This window comes from Gavialis gangeticus, unplaced genomic scaffold (assembly GCF_001723915.1).
Source record: "Gavialis gangeticus isolate Ggan-Ray unplaced genomic scaffold, GavGan_comp1, whole genome shotgun sequence".
Lineage (NCBI taxonomy): Eukaryota > Metazoa > Chordata > Crocodylia > Gavialidae > Gavialis > Gavialis gangeticus.
In genome coordinates this window covers 134,236,797-134,258,513 of record NW_017729022.1, presented here as the reverse complement: position 1 = coordinate 134,258,513, position 21,717 = coordinate 134,236,797, and the positions used below count along the sequence as shown (strand labels likewise).

Below are 21,717 nucleotides of genomic sequence, written 5' to 3'. Positions count from 1 at the left end.
TGCCCCAGCTCCTGGTGCTTTGAAAAACAGCACGGACTCAGCGGGTGCTGCTGGGTGGACGGGCGATCCCCACTGCCCCCCATTGCCCCACACTGCATGGGGAGCTCTTCATGAGCCCCCTGACCCTTCCCCTCGGTCTTCCAGCCCCCCCCCCGCATGGTTGCTCCACCTGCCCCAGCTCCAGCCCTTTAAGAAAACAAACAAACAAGAAAAGCCCCAGGACTCACCACTCCTGCAGTGGCCTCAGGGCTTTGCGGGGCTCATGCAGAACCCCCACATGGTGCAGGACAAGGGGGGGCAGCGGGGATCGCCCCCCTGCCAGGCAGGAACTGGTGAGTCGGGAGTTTTGTTTTGTTTTTTTCTTAAAGGGCCAGAGCTGGGGCAGGCGTGCAACCATGGGGGCAGCTGGGACAGTGGGGGAGGCAGGAGGCTTGTGCAGAGCCTCCCATGCAGTGTGGGGCAGTGGGGATTGCCCCCCACCTGGCAGCACCCGCTGAGTCAGGGTTTTTTTTTCCCCAAGAGCTGGGAGCTGGGGCAAGCAGGGTAGCCATTGCCAGGCTGGGAGAGTGGGTGGGGGATGGGCCTGGGTGATCTGGAGATTCAGCAGCAGCTGAATCTCCAAATCAGATTTGGCTGAATCAATTCAGGACAGTGATTTGAATCACTAAATCCAATCACCCCCCGAACTGGCTGAATCCAAATCCAAAGCAAATACTAGCTGCTTCACACAGGCCTAGTAGATTGGTTTGTACTGTCACCCTTTGCTGGGACTAATGAGGTCTGGATTCAGTTGCCTGCTCTGTCATAGACTATTGTTACAATCGGGGGAGATTGACTTGATCTCTCTGCGTCTCAGTTCCCAAGGGAGTATTGCTTCCTTGCTCTGTCCACTTAGTTGGCAAGCTTTTCCAGGTAGGGACCATTTCTCACTGTGTCTCTGCCCAGTAGTGTTATTTGCGCTAAGATAGCATGAATACATGGCTTCCCTCTGTAGCATCACTGCTACTGTTACTTGTGCTAGGACAGCTTCCAGGGTACCGTGTTCTCAGGCGACGCAGGTCGCTAGAATAAGTAGTGCTAGCAAAGCACCATTTTAATTCACTTTCCTTAATTAAAATCCAGGAGATCAAGTGGAATAGTGATAAGACATCCCAGGATGTGCATTAACAAGCTATCGATGCACATCTTGTTTGTGCAACCTGAGGACACTTGGGTCTCTCTTTGTGAGCCTCAGACTGTTGCTCATGACATGCACCAATCCTTGCTGATGCACACCCTCTTGTGGCTTAGAGTAATAATGCCAAATATAATACCCGGCTCTTCTTTAATACAGTTGGCTGATCATAAAGAGTGTGACTGGACAGACAGACCAGCAATAATGTGAACACAATATTTGTTGTTTACCACCTCAGGCCCCTAGTGACTGCTAGGCACTGCATGAGCACATAGTCAGAAGATGGCCCTGTCCCAAACAGCTTAGTTTAAAAGCATGTGATATTGGTTCTTATTCTCCCTTTTCTGGTCCTGTCTATTTTGTGTCAATCTGGTAGAACAAGGGCCTTTTACGAAGACCCAAGAAAGTCATGCTCTGGGCTGAAGATGGTTGTCCTGTCCAAGTTGTTGGAATGAAAGAGGACACTGCGGGGGCTGGAATGCTCAGGCAGATTCTGGATCAAGTCAGTCTAGGACTAAATTGTAACTTGCTTCCTGGTAGAAGTAATTTTGCTGGTGGCACAGATTTAATAGATTTCATGAACTTTAGGGCTGGAAGGAACCTCATGAGATCATTGGGTCTAGCCTCCTGCCCAAGGGGCAGGAAGTCAGCTGGGGTCAAATTGCCCCAGCAAGATAAGCATCCAAGCATTTCTTAAAGGTATCCAGAGTAGTAGGTGTTTGCACCATTTCTAAGGGGAGTCTATTCTAGACTCTGGAGACTCGGATGGTAAAGAAGTTTTTCCTTATGTCCAGTCCAAAATGGTCTTCTAGCAGTTTGTGACCGTTAGACCTTGTCTTCCCTTGGGGTGCCCTGGTGAACAGATGTTCTCCCAGTTCCTGATGCACAACCCTTATATACTTATAGGCTTCCACCAAGTCACCCCTGAGCCATCGTTTCTCCAGGCTGAACAGTCCCATGCCTCTCAGCCTGTCCTCATAAGGCCTGTTCTCTTCACCTCTGATCATTAACGTGGCTCTCCTTTGGACTCTCTCAAGCTTCTCCACATACTTTCTAAAGTGTGGAGTCCAGAATTGGATGCAGTACCCCAGCTGCAGCCTCACCAAGGCCGAGTAAAGTGGGAGGATGATTTCTTGGGTCTTGGGTATAGAGCAAGACCAGTTAACTTCCCCCACTGCACTGGCTCAGTTTGCCCCAGCTCTGAGTGCCTATCCTTGTCCTATCCCTCTGCATCAGATGAAGATCAGCAGCCCAGTGTTGTGACCCATGATGCAGATAGCCCATTCCAGAGTGTAAAAGGTCAATTTATTTTTGTTTACTCACTGGCGTGTGTGCATGAGGAAGAAGATAACTAAGCCTTAAAGAAAGAAAACAGCAGAATGATGGGGAGGCAGGTGGAAAGGGGCAAAGTGGGTGTGGGCACTGACACATTGTATGATTTTCTGTGGAGTGCATACCTCCAGTGGCTCCTAGATCCACAGGGGAAATCAGTGAGTGAATTCAAGCTGTGTAGCAATAACCTTTGCTGCTATCTGACATTGACAGACATTCATTTTTGCTCTGAGAACCTAAAACTCATTTGAAATGTAACTGTTTTGTAGCTGCTGTCTATATATTTTTAATAGAATCATGGAAAGCAGGACCATCCCCAACTAGACCATTCCAGCCAGGGCTTTGTCAGTTTATATTATATTGATATAATACGATATCAACTGATAATGTTCTAGTGTGCTTTGTCTCTTTCATCCTTTCTTTGGCTTTCTCCCCCATTTTGCTCAGCTTTGTAAATTTTATCAGCTTCACTGGAGCTTCAGGTAATTCGTTAAAACTTTGTCCTTAGTTTTAACTTACCCTTGCCTCCCCTCTAGAGAATGGTCACTGCTTCCTTCTTCTCTCAAACTTTTACAATGGTTCTTCTGAGAAAAGGAAATCTGATCTCATTTCCTCATGAGCTGTAAACAATGTATGTAACATATCCTTCTCTTTTTCCCCCCACTTCTGTCAGGTTGAGGCTGTACCCCCGGATGCTCAGGGACGTGTCTGTAATGGACCTTTCAACCTGTGTCCTAGGGCAGAATGTCAGTATGCCCATATGTGTTGGAGCAACTGCTATGCAGTGCATGGCTCACCTTGATGGAGAAACAGCAACTGCCAGAGGTAAATTGCCCAACAGCCAAGGAACACTGATAGAAGACCAAATCAATGAAAGGGATACTATTGAGCCTGCTGTGCACAACCCTCCTGCTTAGCTTCTTGCTAGTAATTCTGCATTTCAGATGTTGCTGTCAGAATAATTGGTGTTTTATTTTGTTTGTTTGTTTGTTTTCCTTCACCTTAGAATGGTGATGAGAAATCCAATCTACAAAGGGAAATGATTCACCAGCCAAAAGAGAAGGCCAAAAGTAATACCTGTTTTATTATCTCCTTTTCAAATTGATTATGCATAATATACAAAGGGAAGCCGTGCGTGAGCATATTGGAATGTCACAGTTGGTTCCTGGGCAAAGGGGCCATGGCTTCCATCCTTTGAGCTGCATGGACTGTCCTGATCCTCATATGGTGTCATCAGCTTAGCTCCTTAATAGAATTACACCCACCTATATCAACTGAAGATTTGACCCTTTTAGGGTATGACATTGACCCAACATCAAGTGGAATGCATTCTGCCTCATGAGAACTTCTGTTGGGCCAAAAAGTGATGCAACAGGAACCCCAACCTTTCCTTCCCCCCCAGCCCCAAATGAATGTTGTTTATGGAATGTCTACATGCCATGTTAATTCTGGATTGTTGGTACCATTAGAACTACTTTTGGCTCTATTTATTTTATTCTTTTGTAGCAAAGTATGTTCTCAGTTTTCTATTCCTAGGTGAGAGTCATTGTCTGCTCTCAGTTCTATCAGTGTTTGGGCTGGGGGGCATTTCCCTTTACTCTTAAGATGTTCCAAATCTAACCCCTTTACTTGGGATAAATGCCCTTCCTACAGGCACAGAGGGAGGGAGGGACCTTGCATTAAAGCTGTGGCATGAAGAAAATCTTGATGAATTATTTCAATGGCTAATTGCCTTCTCTTAAAATTAGCATCTTGTTTTGTACTATGCATCTTCAGTTTCCAGCCATAAGATTCCAATATAGTTTCTTTTTTTCTTCTGATAGCTTTGAGTCTTCTTTATCAGACATCTTTCTCTCATGCAAGGACTTAAGGACCACGAGCAGTTTGTTTGTTAACCACCTCTTTGGTAAATTAAATACATAAAAACATCCAAAGATGCAGATTCTAAGAGCAGGTTAGACAAAGGTTTGTTTTCAGTGGTTTAAACAATGATGATCAGCTCTTGAGCAGGTAGTTTGACTAGATGACCTTCGTTGGCCTTGTCCAGCCCTATTCCTTTATGAGTCTGTGATTTTTAGTGCTGTTATTAAAGCATATTTTCTACCTCTGTAGGTGTTCTTGTTATCACTTACAGCTTAAACCATGTAAATGTGTCATAGCAAATCCTTTGCAGTTACTTGTTGTTCAAATATACCTTCAGTGTACTGGTATTCTTGGTCCATAATGTACTGTCAAGTTGTTTAAAGGGGAACTATGTAGTATATAAAATTGTAGCCTCTTGGATTATACAAATTCCCTGATAGTGTTTTTGTTCCTTGACTGGATGAGCATAACACTCAGCATCGGATGTCTGGTGTCCAACTGTGAATTCACTTGCCCCAAATATTCTGCCACAGTTGCTTATAAGTGTTTTTGAGATTTTTTTTAATGTTTAAGTCTTCTGCTAGTATGTTTGCAAAATGTGAATGCAGGTGACTGTATGAAAACAATTACTAAAACAATTCAATATAATGCAATAAAAATTCAAATAATAATAGGCTTTTATGTTAGACTGTCTATACTGCCAATCCTGAGTCTGTTTTTGTATATGTTAGGTAATCCATACTTTTACTTACAGAGTTTAAAGGGGCTTTGATTAACTGTACAAACTGCAATCTGTTCATGAAAGTTAACCCTTTGTGTATATATCAAGCAATCAAGCAAAATAGGACTCTATTAAGTTAGGTGTTGTACAAAGTGTGTTACTGGTAATCTTTTCGCCAAAGAAATTACAAATTCTATTCTATTTATTAGGCATCTAAATGGATTTGGGGACCTAAGTGCAATTCAATTCTGTTCCACCTTGTTGAAATCCTGAAATCCATAAATGCTTCTATCTTTGCAAGTGGGTGCATCTACACGTACATTTAATTTGAAGCAATACACTCTGGTGCATATCGTGCTGGAGTTTATTTCTTCCAGGTATTGTGTTTGAACATGTGCCCGGGACCACAGCATGTTGAGCCAGGTTGGAGCAGCCCCAGCTGGCAGGGTCCCTGGAGAGTCAGCCTGCCAGCCCGGGGCTGCTCTGACCTGGCTCAACATGCTGTGGAGGGGCTGGCTGGGGCACAAGGGTGCTTCAGTGCAGGGCTAGCTAGCAGGCAGCTCCTCCACTAAAGCACCGTTATACCCTACGCAGCCCTGTTAGTATCTACATGTGTGTTGCTGCACAGTAAATAACAGACTTTTCTGTGGAGCTAAGTAGGCCACACATGTAGACATGCCCACTATCATCTAACCCTTAAAACTGAGTCACAAAAAAGGAATATAATTGCTACGTGCATGAGTCCACTTACATACCAGATAGGTGGAATAGAATCTGCCTCCTGATATGTCCACCTGAATGACACCTTTGTAAGATACATATGTGTTGGACTTGAATAGGATCAGACTGTACATAAATATTTTCTAATGAAGACACAACAAATGAGTATTAGTGCAACTAATGGAGGGATGAGCAAGGTAATCTGGGTGCCAACTTTGATGTTGGGGGCGGGCAGGTGCAAACGTAGCAGCTGCCACTGCTACCAGCCTGGTTGTGGCAATGACCTGGCCACTGCTGCTGCCCCATGTTTTTTGGGTGCAGAACTGCACAGCTACACCTCTGCAAATAGGGCTATGAAACATGGGACAGCAAGGTAAAATAGCAATGTATAAGAAATGGGCTTTACATATCCCACATTAGAAGCAGAAAAAATACACTTGAGTGTTTTTTGTTCATGTGAAACTCATAGTTCCACTCTGTTCTTCCATGGGGAAAAGGATTAAGATCTACTTGAAAATCTTGCTTACAGTGTGTGTACATGCTGAAACTGGCACTCGGAGGGCATATCAACTCCAGCACAGAATTCCAGCAGCTTGATCAAGGTCAGCTCTTCTATTAGGACTAGGCTTCACAATCTTTAGTGTTCATTTAGAAGCAGCCTGAATGATAAACTCTGTAAGAGCCAGTTGCTTTGATAAAGAGACATATGTGTTTAAAGTATTATTTCTTAAAAAATGTGTAAGCTAACAAGAGCTCATGGTGGATGGTTATACAGATATGTTCCACATGATGGAGCTCTCATACCTTTAATAGGCAGTAATGATTCAAGAGCAGGGGTTCCAGCACTGTCAGTTGTGTTAGTGATGTCTGGTTCCCTGGCAACATTTCTAGGTATTTTTGGCCCTGGCTACAATGATAGGACATTGCTGAGGAAACTGAACCATAACACTGTTAAATGCAAACATGGTAATGTAATGCTAGGGCTGAGATTTGTAAATGTGCAAAATTCAGGACATTCCCACAGCTAAGATTCCCACATAGATCATGACCTGGCTGCATTTTAAAGCATAAATTTTAACTGCATTTAGAGTACAGCCCTGCAATATGCTAACTACAATAGCTGAGTTATGGCTGTGGTAGATAATTTAATTTTGGAATGTCTTGGTTTTGTGCCTTTAAGATCTTAAATTTAACATGTGATTTTTGCATTTAATTTTTTTCAGATTTAACATCAAAAAGGAAAAACAAGGGGGGTTGACATTTGTCAGTGTGTGGTCAAATATATATATATATATATATATATATATATATATATATATATTATATAGCTCTCCACATTCAAATAAAGATATGATTAGAATCTCAGCTGTAATATTGGGTTAATATTTATTACCAGAAATTTGGATCCAGACTTGAAACCTCTTAAAGTTGGAGTGGATATTTAGATCCAAGATCCCATTTGGCTGAAACGCAGTGATAAGAACTGGAGCGCCTTCTAATTTTGGGAGAATTGGGTTTTGAACAATTTTTAACATTTAATTAATTTTTCTCATGCTCCCTTTAAAAACCCATGTCATATTTTCACCGACAACAGGAATATACAGAACAGATTCTTAGTTGGTGTAAATCAGCATTGCTTTAACTGAGCTACAGTTATTTATATTTGCAGAGGATCTGGCTCATTATGTGATGCCTTTTGTAAAATACTTCATGATGTGTAAGCTCAAATTCCCTGGAAGATGCATAGGAAAAAAACCATAATGTGTGCCTCTCCTATTGTGAGAACATTCAAAATGTGTTCAGTGACGCTTCTTTCCAGCAAGAGAACAATCATCAGGAGGAGCAGCCGCATGAGGCTCTCTGCCAGAAGAGAGATTCTCTCTAGGGCCTTTGGTAAAACTGTTGTCTGCAGACCATGGGTGGCCTGGTTTTGAATCCCAGTGGAGGTAGTGGTCAGGTTGCATGCACAGAATCCAGCTTTGGAGGATAGCAGCTCTGCTAGTCAATAACACCACTCTGTGTTATCTGGCCATCATTCAGCAGACAAAACAATAGATCTCAGTGTTACGGGGACTGGACTTCAGAAGAGAGAATCTAAGCTGACATGGACTGTACCAACATTGCAGGTATTATGGCTATGAGAGAGAACAGGCTTTATCTACCTCTTCGTGTTTTAAAAATGCATTTATTTATAACATTTAATTTGCCCACTGAATTCCCTTATGTGGCATATCATCCAGAGATGGAAGATAAGAAAATAATTTAAACAAATGCCACTTCTTCTACTTTTTTCTTCCAGATTCTGTTACTGAGTGAAAAATTAATTCTGGATAGACAGGCATCCATGCTGTTCTAGTGCTTTTGGGAAAAAAGTGAATTTCTTCTTGCAACTTTATCCTACAGAGTAAACACCAACAGGTCATTAGTTTAGAATTTAATTGGCAATACTGTATGCCTACTGAATACTACGCAAGAATTATGAACCCAATTTTCAGTTGGTGGAAACTGATACAGCATAATTGTGTACGGTGATTCATACCAGCTGTAGTTCTGGGAATCTGGAGTGTCTGTCCTGGGGGAACTTCTGGTATTTCAGTGTTGGATTTATTGATGTTAAAGACTGGTAGAATCATTGTGATCCTCTGGCCATCCTCCTACATAACACAGGTGGTTGGACTTTGTTGTACTAATGCCTGATTCAGGTCTGATAGTCCTGGTTGAGCAAGGCCATATTGCTTAGCAAAACCATCCAATCCTGCCCTAAAAAAATTCCCACGATAGAGAATCTAGTACAACATTTAATCAGTTGTTTCAGTAGGTTCATTTTCTTCCTGTTTAAAAAAGTGTTCCTTATCTGTACTTTAAGTTTATCTTTAAGTGTGCCTAGTTTCAGCTTCCTGCCATTGGATTTTGTTATATCTTTGCTGGCTGGATTTGAAGAGCTTTGTCTTCAGATGTTAAATAGAATAGGGTCAAGAACCAATTTCTGTAGGATCCTTGTTGAAACACACCTGCTTGATGATAAATCCATATTTCACTTTGCAAATAATGCAGTGCAGTTTGCAGTGCAGAAGATTGCATGTATGCATATTTGAGACCAATCAGTTAACTAAATTTTAATCCATTAGCTGTCATTAAGATTTATTGTGGGTCATATTGATAGATTAAGATTTACTGTGGGCCATTGTTGCAGTTTCTTAATCAGAATGTCATGGAGTACTAAATTAAATGCCTTACAGAAGTTTAAATATATTCCATCAACACTATTACCTTTGTCAGCCAAGCTCCATGTATCTTTTTAAGCTCCATGCATCTCTTTCTGTTTTGTTGGGAAAAAGGGATGACTTGTTTTTTGATCATTTGGAGAGACAACAGTTTTTTGTGTGATGCTTCCTAAGTACTTCAAGCCTAGCATAACTAGCACATTCAGGGGCCTTGTTCCCCTTAAGTTAATGGTCTTTTGACCACGCCTTTGGCAAAGCTCAGCGGAATCATTTAATTCATTCATCAAACAATGTAAATGCAGGCAAAAAAGGGCTAGTTTGAATTAATCGCCTTTCCGGCTGCAAACCGAAACTTGGTATAGGCTGCCACAGGCAATGGACTTCATTCAGCACATTTATACAAGTGCTCTGGCATGACAGCCCTGATTTTTAGATCAACACGAAATATTTTGTACTTTGTCACTGCCTATTTTCCCCCCTGAGTAACAACATCCTGTACAAATGACAACATGCATTTTGTCAACAAAATTATTTTAGGCGCAGCTGGTGCTGGCACGGGGTGTTTTGTTGAGTAAGTCATTGTCAGGGCCTTCCTGGCCAAATGCATTTCATCAAGGAAATAACTTTAGGCACTTCAAACAATTTATTTCTTAGGAAATGCAACCTAGAAAACCTAGTTACTTCTCTTCATAAATACCACCAAGTCAGAAGGAAACCAAATGAACACAAAATAGTACATTCCTCCCTTTGAACCTAGAAATGATGTTTTCACAGGTGGGTTTGTATCAGATTTACTGGACTAGGACAGTTCTGGGGACCCACTCAGAAGGGTCCCATAAGACTGGAAATGATGGGAGATGCAGCAAGAAAGAGATAGCCAAGCTTGTATAAATCATACAAGGAGACTAATTCCCTGAGAAAATATGCAAGCTAAACCTGAGGCCTTGCCATGCTGTTCTCCACAGCAATGTTTAACTTGGACGTCACATCCAGTGTACCCTTTCCATATCACTGCGTGAGAGTGGGTTCCAAACCATATCTTTCATGAAAGACCTGTGCCCGTAGGCAGTGGTGATGGTGTTGCTGGTGAGTGGGGAGCTCCTGCAGGCGGCCACAGCGCTGTCAGCACTGGTGGTGTTGGCAGCGAGTGTGGGTGTGCTGGTGAGCAGTGACCACCCGCAGGCACTGCTGGCAGCACTGGTGGTGGCCAACTGCAGGGGGTGCACTGCCAATCTTGGGGGGTGCATATGCACCTGTGTGCACCCACTATGTGTTGCCAATGATATTTAGTAAGAAGAAATGTCCTCAGGGGGTGAAGAACAACTGTGCTGCCTCTTGGAGCACTGCTGAAATTTCCAGATGGTGTTGGGCCTCATTTTTTGGCTGATCTAGGCTCCACTTAACCTTCATTTTTCTCTTGTTCCTATGTTTTTTACTGTATTTACTCAAATTTAAGGTGACTTCCCAACAATTAGATTCTCTACATGAAACATTTATACACTTTATTATAATTTTCTATGAATAGAATCTAATTATTGGAAGGTTGTCTTTAATTCTCCCCCCCAGTCGCTGCTGCACATGGCTAGGCAGTTGGGGTGCAGGTGGTGTGGGTAGGTCAAACATTTGCCTCTGCTTGTGCCTGCCCCCCTGCCTGCCTTCCCCAACCCCATAGCCTTGGACTCCCCTTCCCTCTCTCCTTCTCTCTCAACCTGTGCTCCCACTCCTGCACTTCCCCCCCATCCTCTGCTTTCTCTCTCCCTCTCCCCACCAGCTTCTGTCCCTTGCTCCGCACTGGCAGGCTCCATCCCCATTCTTGCCTGGAGCACAGATCATGGCTCCAGCCCAGCATCCATGCAGGCTGCTCACCCCTGCTGTAGGGCCATGCTCTGTGTCCCATGCTGCAGCATGGATGGAGCTTGCCAGTGTGGAACAAGGTAAGTGGGGTAGGGAGAGAGGCAGGTGGAGGAGCTGAGGCTGTGTGGGGGGAGAGATGAGGAGAAAAGCCTGCAGGGAGGAGATGGCAGGGCGCAGAGGCTATGGAGGGAGGGAGGCAGCAGCTGCAGCTATGGCCCCAACCCCAGGTAGAGGCTGGAGCCCAAGCCACAAAAGCCACATGCCCCTCACTGTCATACTTGACTCTAAGATGAGGGGCTTTCCTATCCATATTAAATGGAGGGGAGAGGACCTCATCTTAGAATCGAGTAAATATGGTATACTGAATTCAGGACTACATTATATTATATCTTTTTTTTTTTCTTGTGGCAGTATTGCCTGACCTCTCACGTTCATTTTGGATCTCAGCCAGCCCATGGACCCACTGAGTTAGGCACAAGCATATAGAACATGACGGACCCTTCCAGAAAGACCTTGCAGTCTGTGACCCTGATCTTGAAAAGATGTTTGCTCATGGAAAACTTGGTTTCCTTTTAGCAGCCCCGTTGACTCTTATGGGAGCCTTCATAGTGTATGAACAGGTGCCAGCCAGTGCAGGATCAAAGCCTAAGAGAGAAGATGAAATGCATACCAAGTCAATGAGGAGTGTGAGAGGGTAGATTAACACAAATAATCTAATGTTTATATTCCCCCACTGTTCCCTCGCTGTAACCAGGATGTCCCTAGCATGAATCCAATAGTACTTTGCATAGTAAGGCAAATGAAAACTAATGCCTAGCACAAGCCAAGATTCAAGATATAGTGTCATTAAGATTGTTTCAGTGAATACCTATTCTGAAGTGTTAGGCTTTTCTGGCCATTCAGATCATATTGGAATAGGATCTCATAGCCTATTCTCTAGCCCAATGCAGGTAATTCCTATGAACATTAACGGTAGCTGTGAGGACACAAAAGAGAAAAGAATATCGCTTTAAATATTTGTCAGTTCTTTTCACTCCTCCTGCCATGAATAGTTGAAATGTCTGAAGTTATTTTAGGGCAGCTAAAAGCATTGCACATTTTGAAAATGCAAAAATTGTGTTGTTTAAAGTTTATAAAATGGTTGAAATATGTAAAAGTGCATTCACTTATACATCCATTCAGTTAAACCTGGAACCTAAATCTGAACAGCTTTGTGCGTGTGTGCATGTGCGTGCTTCACACCTGCCTCTGAGAATCGAAAACACGTGCCTATAGTTTAGATTTTGGATCTCAGCCATAACCAGAAATGGTTAATTTTCCAGGTATAGTACAGATGAGGTATAAATGTTGCATGACCTGTGAGAATTCAGTACTGCGTAATCTGTTTTGGCACTGTGAGCCCTGATTTAACCTTGAACTCAATGTCTAACCTAAACCTAAACCTAAATCTAGATCCAGATGTAAGCATTTTCTTTGCAGTCCTTCACCATATATACTACTGATTTTCATTTTCCTTTTCTTTCTTTCCTTTCTTTAGAATCTGGTACAGGTTTCAGAAAATGCACAACATCCATTCTCATTACACCTTCGCAATTGTACTTGTATTTCTGGGCTTGTGCAGGTATAACAGAGAACAGTGAAACCACTGTGAAATGAAATATAGATATTTTCTGCCATGATCTGGTTTCAGGCTTCTGAGTTGTCAACACTTAAAGGACTTGATTTAGTAGGATTTTAAAAAAGGACCTAATTGAGTTGGACTCCTGAGTTCCATTGATTTAAATTGGACTTAAGTGTTCAACATTCACAGGCAGTTTTGGAAATCCTACTTTTATACAATTGAGATATACAAGTGATCCCAGTAATTTTAGCAGGATTTAATTTGCATCAGTGCTTTGCTTGATCTGGATGCTTTCTATCTTGAAAAAGCTTATGATTTCTGACAAACTCCCTCTTGGATTGGCTAGTTTGCGTGAAAGTTTTTTCTTGGATTTGCCAATGGTGTGAACTCAACTAGGGCTTTTAAGTCAATTTAGATTAATTTTACCAAGTCATGTCTTGATTTAGACCATATGAAAACAGCAGTGTATATAGATGTTTATTCCACAAATACTGCAGTCAGGGTGCATCCAAATAAGTGCAAACGTGCAGTTTATGGCACTGCAGACCTGTCTCCGGTGGCACAAACCACACACACTGCACATGCAGGCATTTGCCACACTGCTGATTTGCAGCATGGCAGGGTTGAGTTTTTTTTTGAGGGGGGAACCCAAGCAGAAAAAAGCAAGGCAATGGACAGGGTGGTAGTGTGCGCCACCTGAAACTGGAACCTGGCCAGCTGGAGCCACACTCCAGCTGTCAGCCTGGCTCTATGCTGCTGCTGGAGCCCCGGGAGGAACACAAAACCCCAATCTGCTGGGACCAGTCCGGATGCTGGGCTCAGTCTCCCCTACCCAACCTGGGGCAACTTGTTGTGCACCAGAGTGTGCGTGTACATAGTTGTGCCACTGCCATTTGTCCCCGGGGAAATGCCTGTGCCCACTCGTTTGGACATGGCCAGGCAGTTCATTGGTAGGGACTACTAGTTGAAATAGTAAACTTCAAGCTCATATTTACGGAAAGTGTATTTAAAACATGAGAGTTCCTCCACACAACTAGACATTAAAAATAATCCAATCAAGTGACAAAAAATATGCCTTATTACATGTCAAGCTGACTTGATTTTTTAATACTTTTGGATAATCTAGTTGAGGATTATTTAGAAGATAATTTCAAGGAACAGATCCATTTAAGAAAATTGCTGTCTGCTTGCTGATAATTTGTGAACAAAAATAGAAGCAACATTTACCAAACAAATGGTTTGTAATTCACCCTCTCTTGAGTAGGCAGGAAAGTGAAAATAAATTGCATGTCGCTTTTCTCATTAGGACCAGGTAAATGCAGGAGATGCATCTGTTATGACTCATTTTGCACAATTGTCATTTTCTACTGAATGAATAGTATTTCTGAGCAAAAGAAAAATATAAGCAGAAAGGGCTAAGCAGATTCTGATGCATTATAAATGCCTATTTGATGTCTACTTGCTTCCTGGAATCTATGGATTAGGTAATTTATGGCTCCCGCTGTCTCATTTTAGAGAAGTAGCAAAACTTGAAAGATAGAAGACCAAAGCACACTTGTTTCCACTGATTGAAAACTGCCTGGGGGTTGAGGGGAGGGTGTAACCAATTTGTTTGAATAAACTGTTCATAAGTTTCCACTTTGAGAGATTTGTAATCGTTATTTAATAAAAGCTTGTCATAAAGACCACTTTTTAGGGTCTGGATGGTATAGAGATGAGGTTTTATACAGAAGTCCATTTACATGAAAAATATACAGAATGTGGTAGACCAAGAAAAATAAGGCTCTATGTAATATTTTTGTATTTTACAGCATGTTTTCCTTTATTTTACATTAAGTGATAGATCACTCTGAAAAGAATAAGTGTTAGATTCATAAACTATAATGGCATGAGGTTAGCTGGTTTGTTAAGCTGGTTTGGGTAGATTCTCCCTTGTGGATACAGCCAGCACAGAACCTTGCTTTTAGCCCTTCTGCCCCTATTTTGAGATTTTAAATGATGCCCAGTCCTTACCTACCCCACTGCACAGGGCTGAATTCACCCAGGAGATTAAGTGCAAGAGAGAAAGGCTCTGTCCTATGAAAAGGCAGTGAAATATAGCTCACAGGACACTTGATGTATGTACAGCACCAGCACAGTGAAAGCCTGATTTCAATTAGAGCCTTTTGGCACGAGGGCAATACTTCAACCAAAACAAGATATCTAGCTTTAGATTAATCTCTGGTTGATAAAAGTTCACATTATAAATGTTCAGACTCAGGGTCTGACAGGCTGCAGCCCCTGCTTAGGCAATGGGCAAGGGGGGCAGGCGGGAGTACTGGTACCCACCCTGGGAGCTCCAGATGAAATACTGTGGCCACTTCCCAGTCTGTGTGATCAGCCGAGGACCTTCCCCCTCCCTGGTTAGTGAGATTGGCTGTGGGGGAACCCCAACCCTGGTCGCTGACTGGTGGCTGGGGGGCATGTGCCCCCCCTGACTAAGGTGGCACCAGTTGCCCATGAGGGCTGCTATGTATCCTTTTACAAGCAGGAAGCTGAGGCCCAAATTTTCGTCAATGAAAACACCAAATATATTGAACAGCATTTCCTCAAGCAGTATTCAAACTTCATAATGTGGAGAGTGGCTAAGTAGTAAGACAGTATTGTGGATCATGGTTTTCCTTCTACTTCCCACACCTCAAAACACCCTGTGGGAACAACAGCAACTGCTTGCTTAGAAAAATATGAGTAGGAAAATACTTGTATGTTATTTAATGACATTTAGTAGACAGAAGCAAAGAGGAACCAAAACCTTTTGACTGACACTTCAGTAATACATGGTTCAAGTATCTCTGAGGGTCCAAATGTCACAGTTTGAGAGAGAGTCTCCTCAAACATAAAGCTTTGACACATCTCCTTTAAAAAGGCTCTACATATTGTGCACAGGCCCCTGTTAATTATGGCTGCGTGTGTGTGTATGTCCTTTTTGTTTGGCACTCATGCTTTGTTTCTGGCACTGGTGTCAGTCTTTCTGGCAGCTGGTAGCTGGATTATAAGGCTTTGCAAATTGCCTTCCTTCCCTTCGAGGAAAAGTGAGCAATGGGAAGTCTGGGCATATCCTAAGTGTATCTTCCTTGACTGAAACTATGTGGACCTGGACAGGAAGAGAGAACATCACAAACATGTGCAGCCAATTCCTTCCTTGAGATTCTGCCCCAACATAGGGTACACTCTGTACTAAGAATTGCTTCCCAATACAAAGAATAAACCAGAGGGCGAGCTCTGTTCCCTGCCACAGCTTGTCTTGGAGTGTGTAACAGAAGTAACATTGTGCATTCCTTCAAAGACTGAAAGCTTACTTGTATGCCAAAAGAAGACTCTTTGTAACCAGGCCATCCAGTTACTCCTGCCACATGGAAACCATGTCTACAAATGACACTTCACTGCACAGTAGATTAGTCTACTGTGCATTAAAGTGTCACTGGCTACACATGCAGGTGCTTACTAATCAGTAAATTAGTCTCCTATGCAGTAAATTTACTACCTGCATATGCAGGTAGTAAATATGCAAATACGTACTACACAGTAAATTTACCATGCAGTAAAGCCAAACAGCATTGATTGCATGTGTAAATGCGTCCAGAGTGATTGAAAGGAGTCCAGCATAGTACAAATAGATACTAATCTAACTTGTGTTTCTCAGCCTGCAGATCAATGGGGACAGGGATGATGCTGAGCTCCTGGGCCACCTCCTCCATTGAAGAAGTTGCAGAAGCAGCTCCTGATGGCCTTCGCTGGCTGCAGCTTTATATCTACAAGGACCGGGAGGTCACTAAAGCACTTGTGCAGCGAGCAGAGAAAGCAGGCTACAAAGGAATCTTTGTGACCGTGGACACGCCGCTCCTTGGCAAACGCTTTGATGATGTACGCAACAGGTTCCAGCTCCCCCCTTACCTCAGGTACTGACCAGGCTGCTGCTCCGGAAAGGGTGTATTCGCCTTGGGCATGCTCCTCGCCTCCCTCTGCAATGTTGTTTGTTGTTGTTGGGTTGTTTCCTTCTGCTGAGAGGAGGACATTTTTCTCGATTACAAATGTCTCTTTTCCATTTACTATGCCAGGAGTTGAGCAAGCTCCCTCTGTAATGCTTCTCTTGCCCTTGCCAGATATAGGAGCCTGCTTGAGAACACCCTCCTTTCCTGGGGCTGCTGGGCTTTCTTAGCTGAGCGTAGTGATAAAGAAGAAGACAGTGTGTACAGTAGCTGGGCTGAATGAAGCTGCCAGTATGAGAGAGAACCTGAAGGGGTTTATTTGTTTTAGTATATTTGTGTAAGTAGTTTTTCTTTATGAAGGCATTCATCTGTGTAGTGTATTTGTGCATCTCGGGACTCATTCTATAGGTGGAGCCATCCATTGGCAACCATAGCCCAGACTGTTTCATCTCTTGAGCACTAAGTGGATTTAAGCACCTAAGTGCTATTCTGTTTCATTTTATTCGTGAAATCCATTAATACATCTACTTTTGTAAGACATCATTATTTGACCCTTAACACTGAATTGCAAAACAGCAGAGAGGAGGAGGACTTGCACACCTTTTGCACAAACAAGGACTTGAACAGAATAGAATAGAACTGCATGTAGGTGCCTAAGTCCACTTTCATTCCTAGTAGGTGGAATAGACTCTGTCCTCTCTAGGCTGTAGTACTTGTGGGGTGTTTTGCACCGATTAAAGCTGTCACCTCCACTCTGCTTTGAGAGTTAATATGCAGAATCAAGTGACAGACTCTGATTTCTCTTTCATACCTATTCAGATGCCATGTGATTCAAAGATGAGCCCATTTAGGCAGGGGGATATTTCCTTGCACTTCTATAAAATAGAAGAGTGCTTTGCATCATAGAAGATAATTACCATACATTAAGAATTTTGAGCAATATCTAACACAGAGGAACTGCACCAATGTACATGCATGAAGAGACTGAAGTGTGTCAGCTTCTTCATGAGCTACATGAAAATCACAGTGTAGCATAACTTCTTTTGCCATCACTCCAACAACTGCATTGATGTAAGTGTCTCATATTTTCCAGTCCTACCGGGACATACTTTCTGGTTGAACAGTTCTTTGAGGGAGGCCATCTCTGCCTGGGTTATGCCCCATTATCCATTTCCCCTTATGAGAAATGGAGACATTATGGGAAAAGGGACACATCTGTCCCTCAGGAAGGTCACCAAGTGCCTCTCCACCAAGTATAGTACCACATTTCCAACAGCTTTGTCTTGAGATTTCGCTGAACATAACAGTCTACCTCTCTCTGCCTTTCTATATGCTCCTATTTCCATTCTTGCACCTCATTTTAGAACCTGTATAGTCTATGATACACTACAGCTGCAGCCTCCTGAGTTACCTCAGCAATCATTTCAGGTTGCCTTTATCCCAGGGCTCAAGTATTTAAATGCATGTTTCCAAGAATATTCTATGTGCGTCTCTAACACTAATTTGACAAGGGGTCAGGACCTCAGCCGGTACAAATTGGCATACGTCCATTAAGTCCATTCACTTGTTTGCAATTTAAAGTTGGTTAAATAAGCATCCAGTAGCTTGATATTTAATCTGGCTTGTTCACCATGTTGTCTAATCAGGGATGATTTGGGCTAAAGAAACAGATTTATTTCAGGAGTTATCCTCATTCATCGTGCAGCCAAGGGGGCTCAGTCATGCATGCTGTTTGGGCTGCTACCTCTTAAATATTAGGTGCTCATCATGAAACAGTGGTAACTCAGTGTGCATCCTAACCATCCTTTTCTTACACGTCTGCCTGCTTGATTTATCATTTACTTCTTATGAAGCACTTTGAATCTCCATGCACTTAAAGCTGGTAGAACATTTCTGGGACTGTGAAATCTAAGTCACAGGAGTACCTTGAGGAAAATCTGCTTTTAATGGATTGAACCATGTAAAATTCTAATACTGGAGTAATATGTAACTAGAATACTTGAGATTTTTTTTATGAAATGGCATTCATGTTGGTTTTTCATTTCAGAGTCATAGGTGAAATTCTCCAGTGTGGTACTCTCTTAAGTTATGTGATAACTTTTTCTTGGCTTCAGACTTTCAACAAAGTTTCAGAGTAACAACAAGGTGCCATTGTGCACAGAAATTTATGTAAGGCAACATTCATTCAAGTGTTGATCTGCATTTCAGAGTCCAAGAAAAACAACAGTTATTTATATAATCTTATCCGTGGGCCTGTTTTTTCCTATCCGTCCTGCCTCCCCACAAACCAACAGCTGAGAAGCTGGGTCTTGCCTACCAGGGTAGTGAGCATGCGGACAGCTCCTTTCTCATTTTCTCTGAATGCTGCGACTAGAACAGCAGAGCAAAGGTGTAAATCCATGCCAAACTCAGCCGGTTCCTGATTTGGATGCAGAAGTAAAACCAGCCATTTTTTTTCACATGAAAGTTTCCCAGTCTTTTCACAAATGCAAAATGAAATGCCATGCTATCACAGAATAAGCAACACTTTGAAGAAGCCGAGCCGGCCAATGGTTAGATCTGTAACTTGGTGCACATGTGACCTGATTTCTAATCTCGGTTCTGTTACTGACCTGCTATATGACTTTGGGCAAGCCATTTTGCCTATCCATCATATGTTTTCTTTTCTCACTTTTTCTATTAGCAATCTACAGCCTTTAAGACAGGGACTGGTTCTTAGTTTGTATACATACAACACCTTTCATGAAATGGGTGTCCAGCTGGGGGGTGTCAAGATGCTACCAGAATACATATAATACATTTTCAATGTTTAATTGGTTTTATATTTTATAAAGAAGCCATGTCATCTAGTCTTGTTAATTCTATTGGTCAAATTTAATTTTCAAGGGTTTGTGAGCCCTTATATACCCCTATGCAATGCATAGAACTTAACAAAACTCACAGCATTTGTGTGTGTCTCCCATTCCTCTTCATTTTGCTCAGAAAAATATCTGAACCTTCATTTATTTGAACTTTCCAATAATATTCACCTTCAGGCAGTGACCAAGGAGGAAAATTTCAGTCTGAAAGATAAACCATTCAGAAACATACATACAAGTGAAAACAGGGCAGTTGGAGTAGAAAGCCTAACTATTAGTTGCTGCTAAGGTTGATGAGTCTCTTGTGAATTTCTGTGAGGAGGTAAACCTGTGAACTGGCTTGCAGAAGTTGCATCAGGGTGAATTTTCTTTATATTCTTCTAGCTTCATGCTAACACCAGGCATGTTCATGGATGAACCAGGAGACAGCTACAGGCTGGATGCATGGGTGAAAGCCTGGTTGCATTAATGTCAAAAGGAGTTTTGTTACTTATGTCAATGAGTATAGGGTTCTCACACTGACATCAGTGGGTTCTGGCTTATGACTTAAAGGGTCAGGTCTGGTGAAGGAGAAGGATGATCTGTCTGTCTTTGATGCATATCTACCTTCAACCATGATAATGTCTGATTTCCTCACAGTCTGAAATGCATTTTTCCTTTATCCTCAGAAGGCAAGGAATGTTCTTGCTCCCTTTTTCATAGATGGAGAACTGAGGCACAGAGGGTTTTGTCTAAAACTATACAGGGAGTGTGTGGCAGAGCAGGCATTTGAACTGCAGTCCTAAGATAGGTCCGTAACCACTGGAATATCTTTACTCTTTATGTTTTCAATTCCTGATTCTGATTCAGTCTGTGGACTTGGGCCAGATCTTAGTTCTCTTGCAGGTGAGGGAAGGGTTGTTATAGACTCCAAAGAGAATAGTTTGGGTCCCTTTGTTTCAAGTTACAAGATGCATGACTGACCATGTGTTTTGGTTTTGAATACTGACTATTGTTGTAAATCAAGGGAGTGGAATGTATGGCCCTGGGTGGATCTGGCCCATTCATCTCTGTTTTCTGGCCTGCGGGGCTCTCAGAAGAGTTAAGAATTCAGGGGTGGAGTAAATAGGGGAATCTGGGGCATGAAGCCTCACTGGAGGCATATGTCAGCGGGTGGGAGGTGAGTGATGGCTGCATTAACCCCTGTAGCTGCTACCGCTGCTCACCCTACTGTCAGCAGCTTACCATACTGCTGCCACATCTGGATCCAGCCTACAAGGAGCCCCGCAGTCTGAAAGTGGCCCAGGAAGCTGGTGTGTTTGCTGTAAATATTAGGATGTGCACCCTTGCTATTTCTGTGCACAGTTGCAAGGTGAGGGGGGCTGCTGGCATGGAGCTTGTGACAGGGCTGGTACTTTATAGACGGCATTTTTAATGCTGCTCATTTTTCAGGTTAATTTTCCTTTCCCTTCTTTGCAACTTTAGAATGAAAAATTTTGAAACCAACGATTTGGCCTTTTCCTCTGAAAAAGGCTATGGAGAAAACAGTGGTCTGGCTGTGTATGTGGCACAGGCCATTGACCCATCCATCCAGTGGAAGGATGTTAAATGGCTGAGAGGACTGACTTCACTACCCATTGTCGCTAAAGGCATCCTGCGAGGTGAGGTTCACAGAAGTGAAAGCTATGCTGTACCATGTAATGAGAGTAGGTGAGACTTAATTTATTCGAATCCATACCAATAACACCTTTGATGTTGCTTTATTTGTGCTGATTTCCCCCCACAAGTAAATGGTGAGCATCTGTCCACATAAGTAAGTACAAGAACTATACAGAGAGGGCATGATTTTGCTTTTCTGTTTTTCAAAATACTGTCATAACCCAGGCTTTGATTGGGGTGCATGTCTTAAGTGGGGAAGCTGATTTTTCTCTGATGGAATGGAAGTATGGAGACACTGTACTCTAGTGGCCTCCAAAATGGCTGCTACTTATCTCTGGCCCAGCAAACAGCAGAGGTAGAGTCTAATTTTAACACTTTTACAGCTGCTAAGACATTGGCAGTAGTTTTTGGCTCCGCAGCCAAAAGTTGCTACTAATTCCTTAGCATCTGTGAGAGGGTTAACACTGTACTTGTGCCTGAAGAAGTCATTGAGCTGGTTGAGAACAAGTGAGTGGCTGCATGCAGTCAGCTATGATTCTGGAAAAATCTTTCTTTTTATCTTCTGCCTTCCAAAAATAAGGTGCATTTCTTATGTGGGGGTGTGTAGTACGTGAGAAAATACAGTAATTAATTGTCATTAGATTCAATGCTTTGGTGTGTTGCTGAATAGGGATGGCATACTGGAGTAAGGCTAAAGTCAGTCAAATGGAGAGAGTTTGTGAAGCGGAAGTCATCATCAAAAAA

General features: G+C 42.6%; 1 protein-coding gene across 2 annotated transcripts in view; it reads left to right on the top strand.

Annotated features, from left to right (window-relative positions):
• The window catches only part of HAO1 (hydroxyacid oxidase 1), a 66,338-nt gene that overhangs the window by 21,291 nt on the left and 23,330 nt on the right, over window positions 1-21,717 (top strand). For both annotated transcript variants that reach the window (XM_019516213.1, XM_019516212.1), the window contains exons 2-4: window positions 3,180-3,331; window positions 16,192-16,447; window positions 20,800-20,975. In XM_019516213.1, coding sequence (XP_019371758.1) covers window positions 3,180-3,331; window positions 16,192-16,447; window positions 20,800-20,975 — 584 coding nt within the window. The remainder of the gene's footprint in view (window positions 1-3,179; window positions 3,332-16,191; window positions 16,448-20,799; window positions 20,976-21,717) is intronic.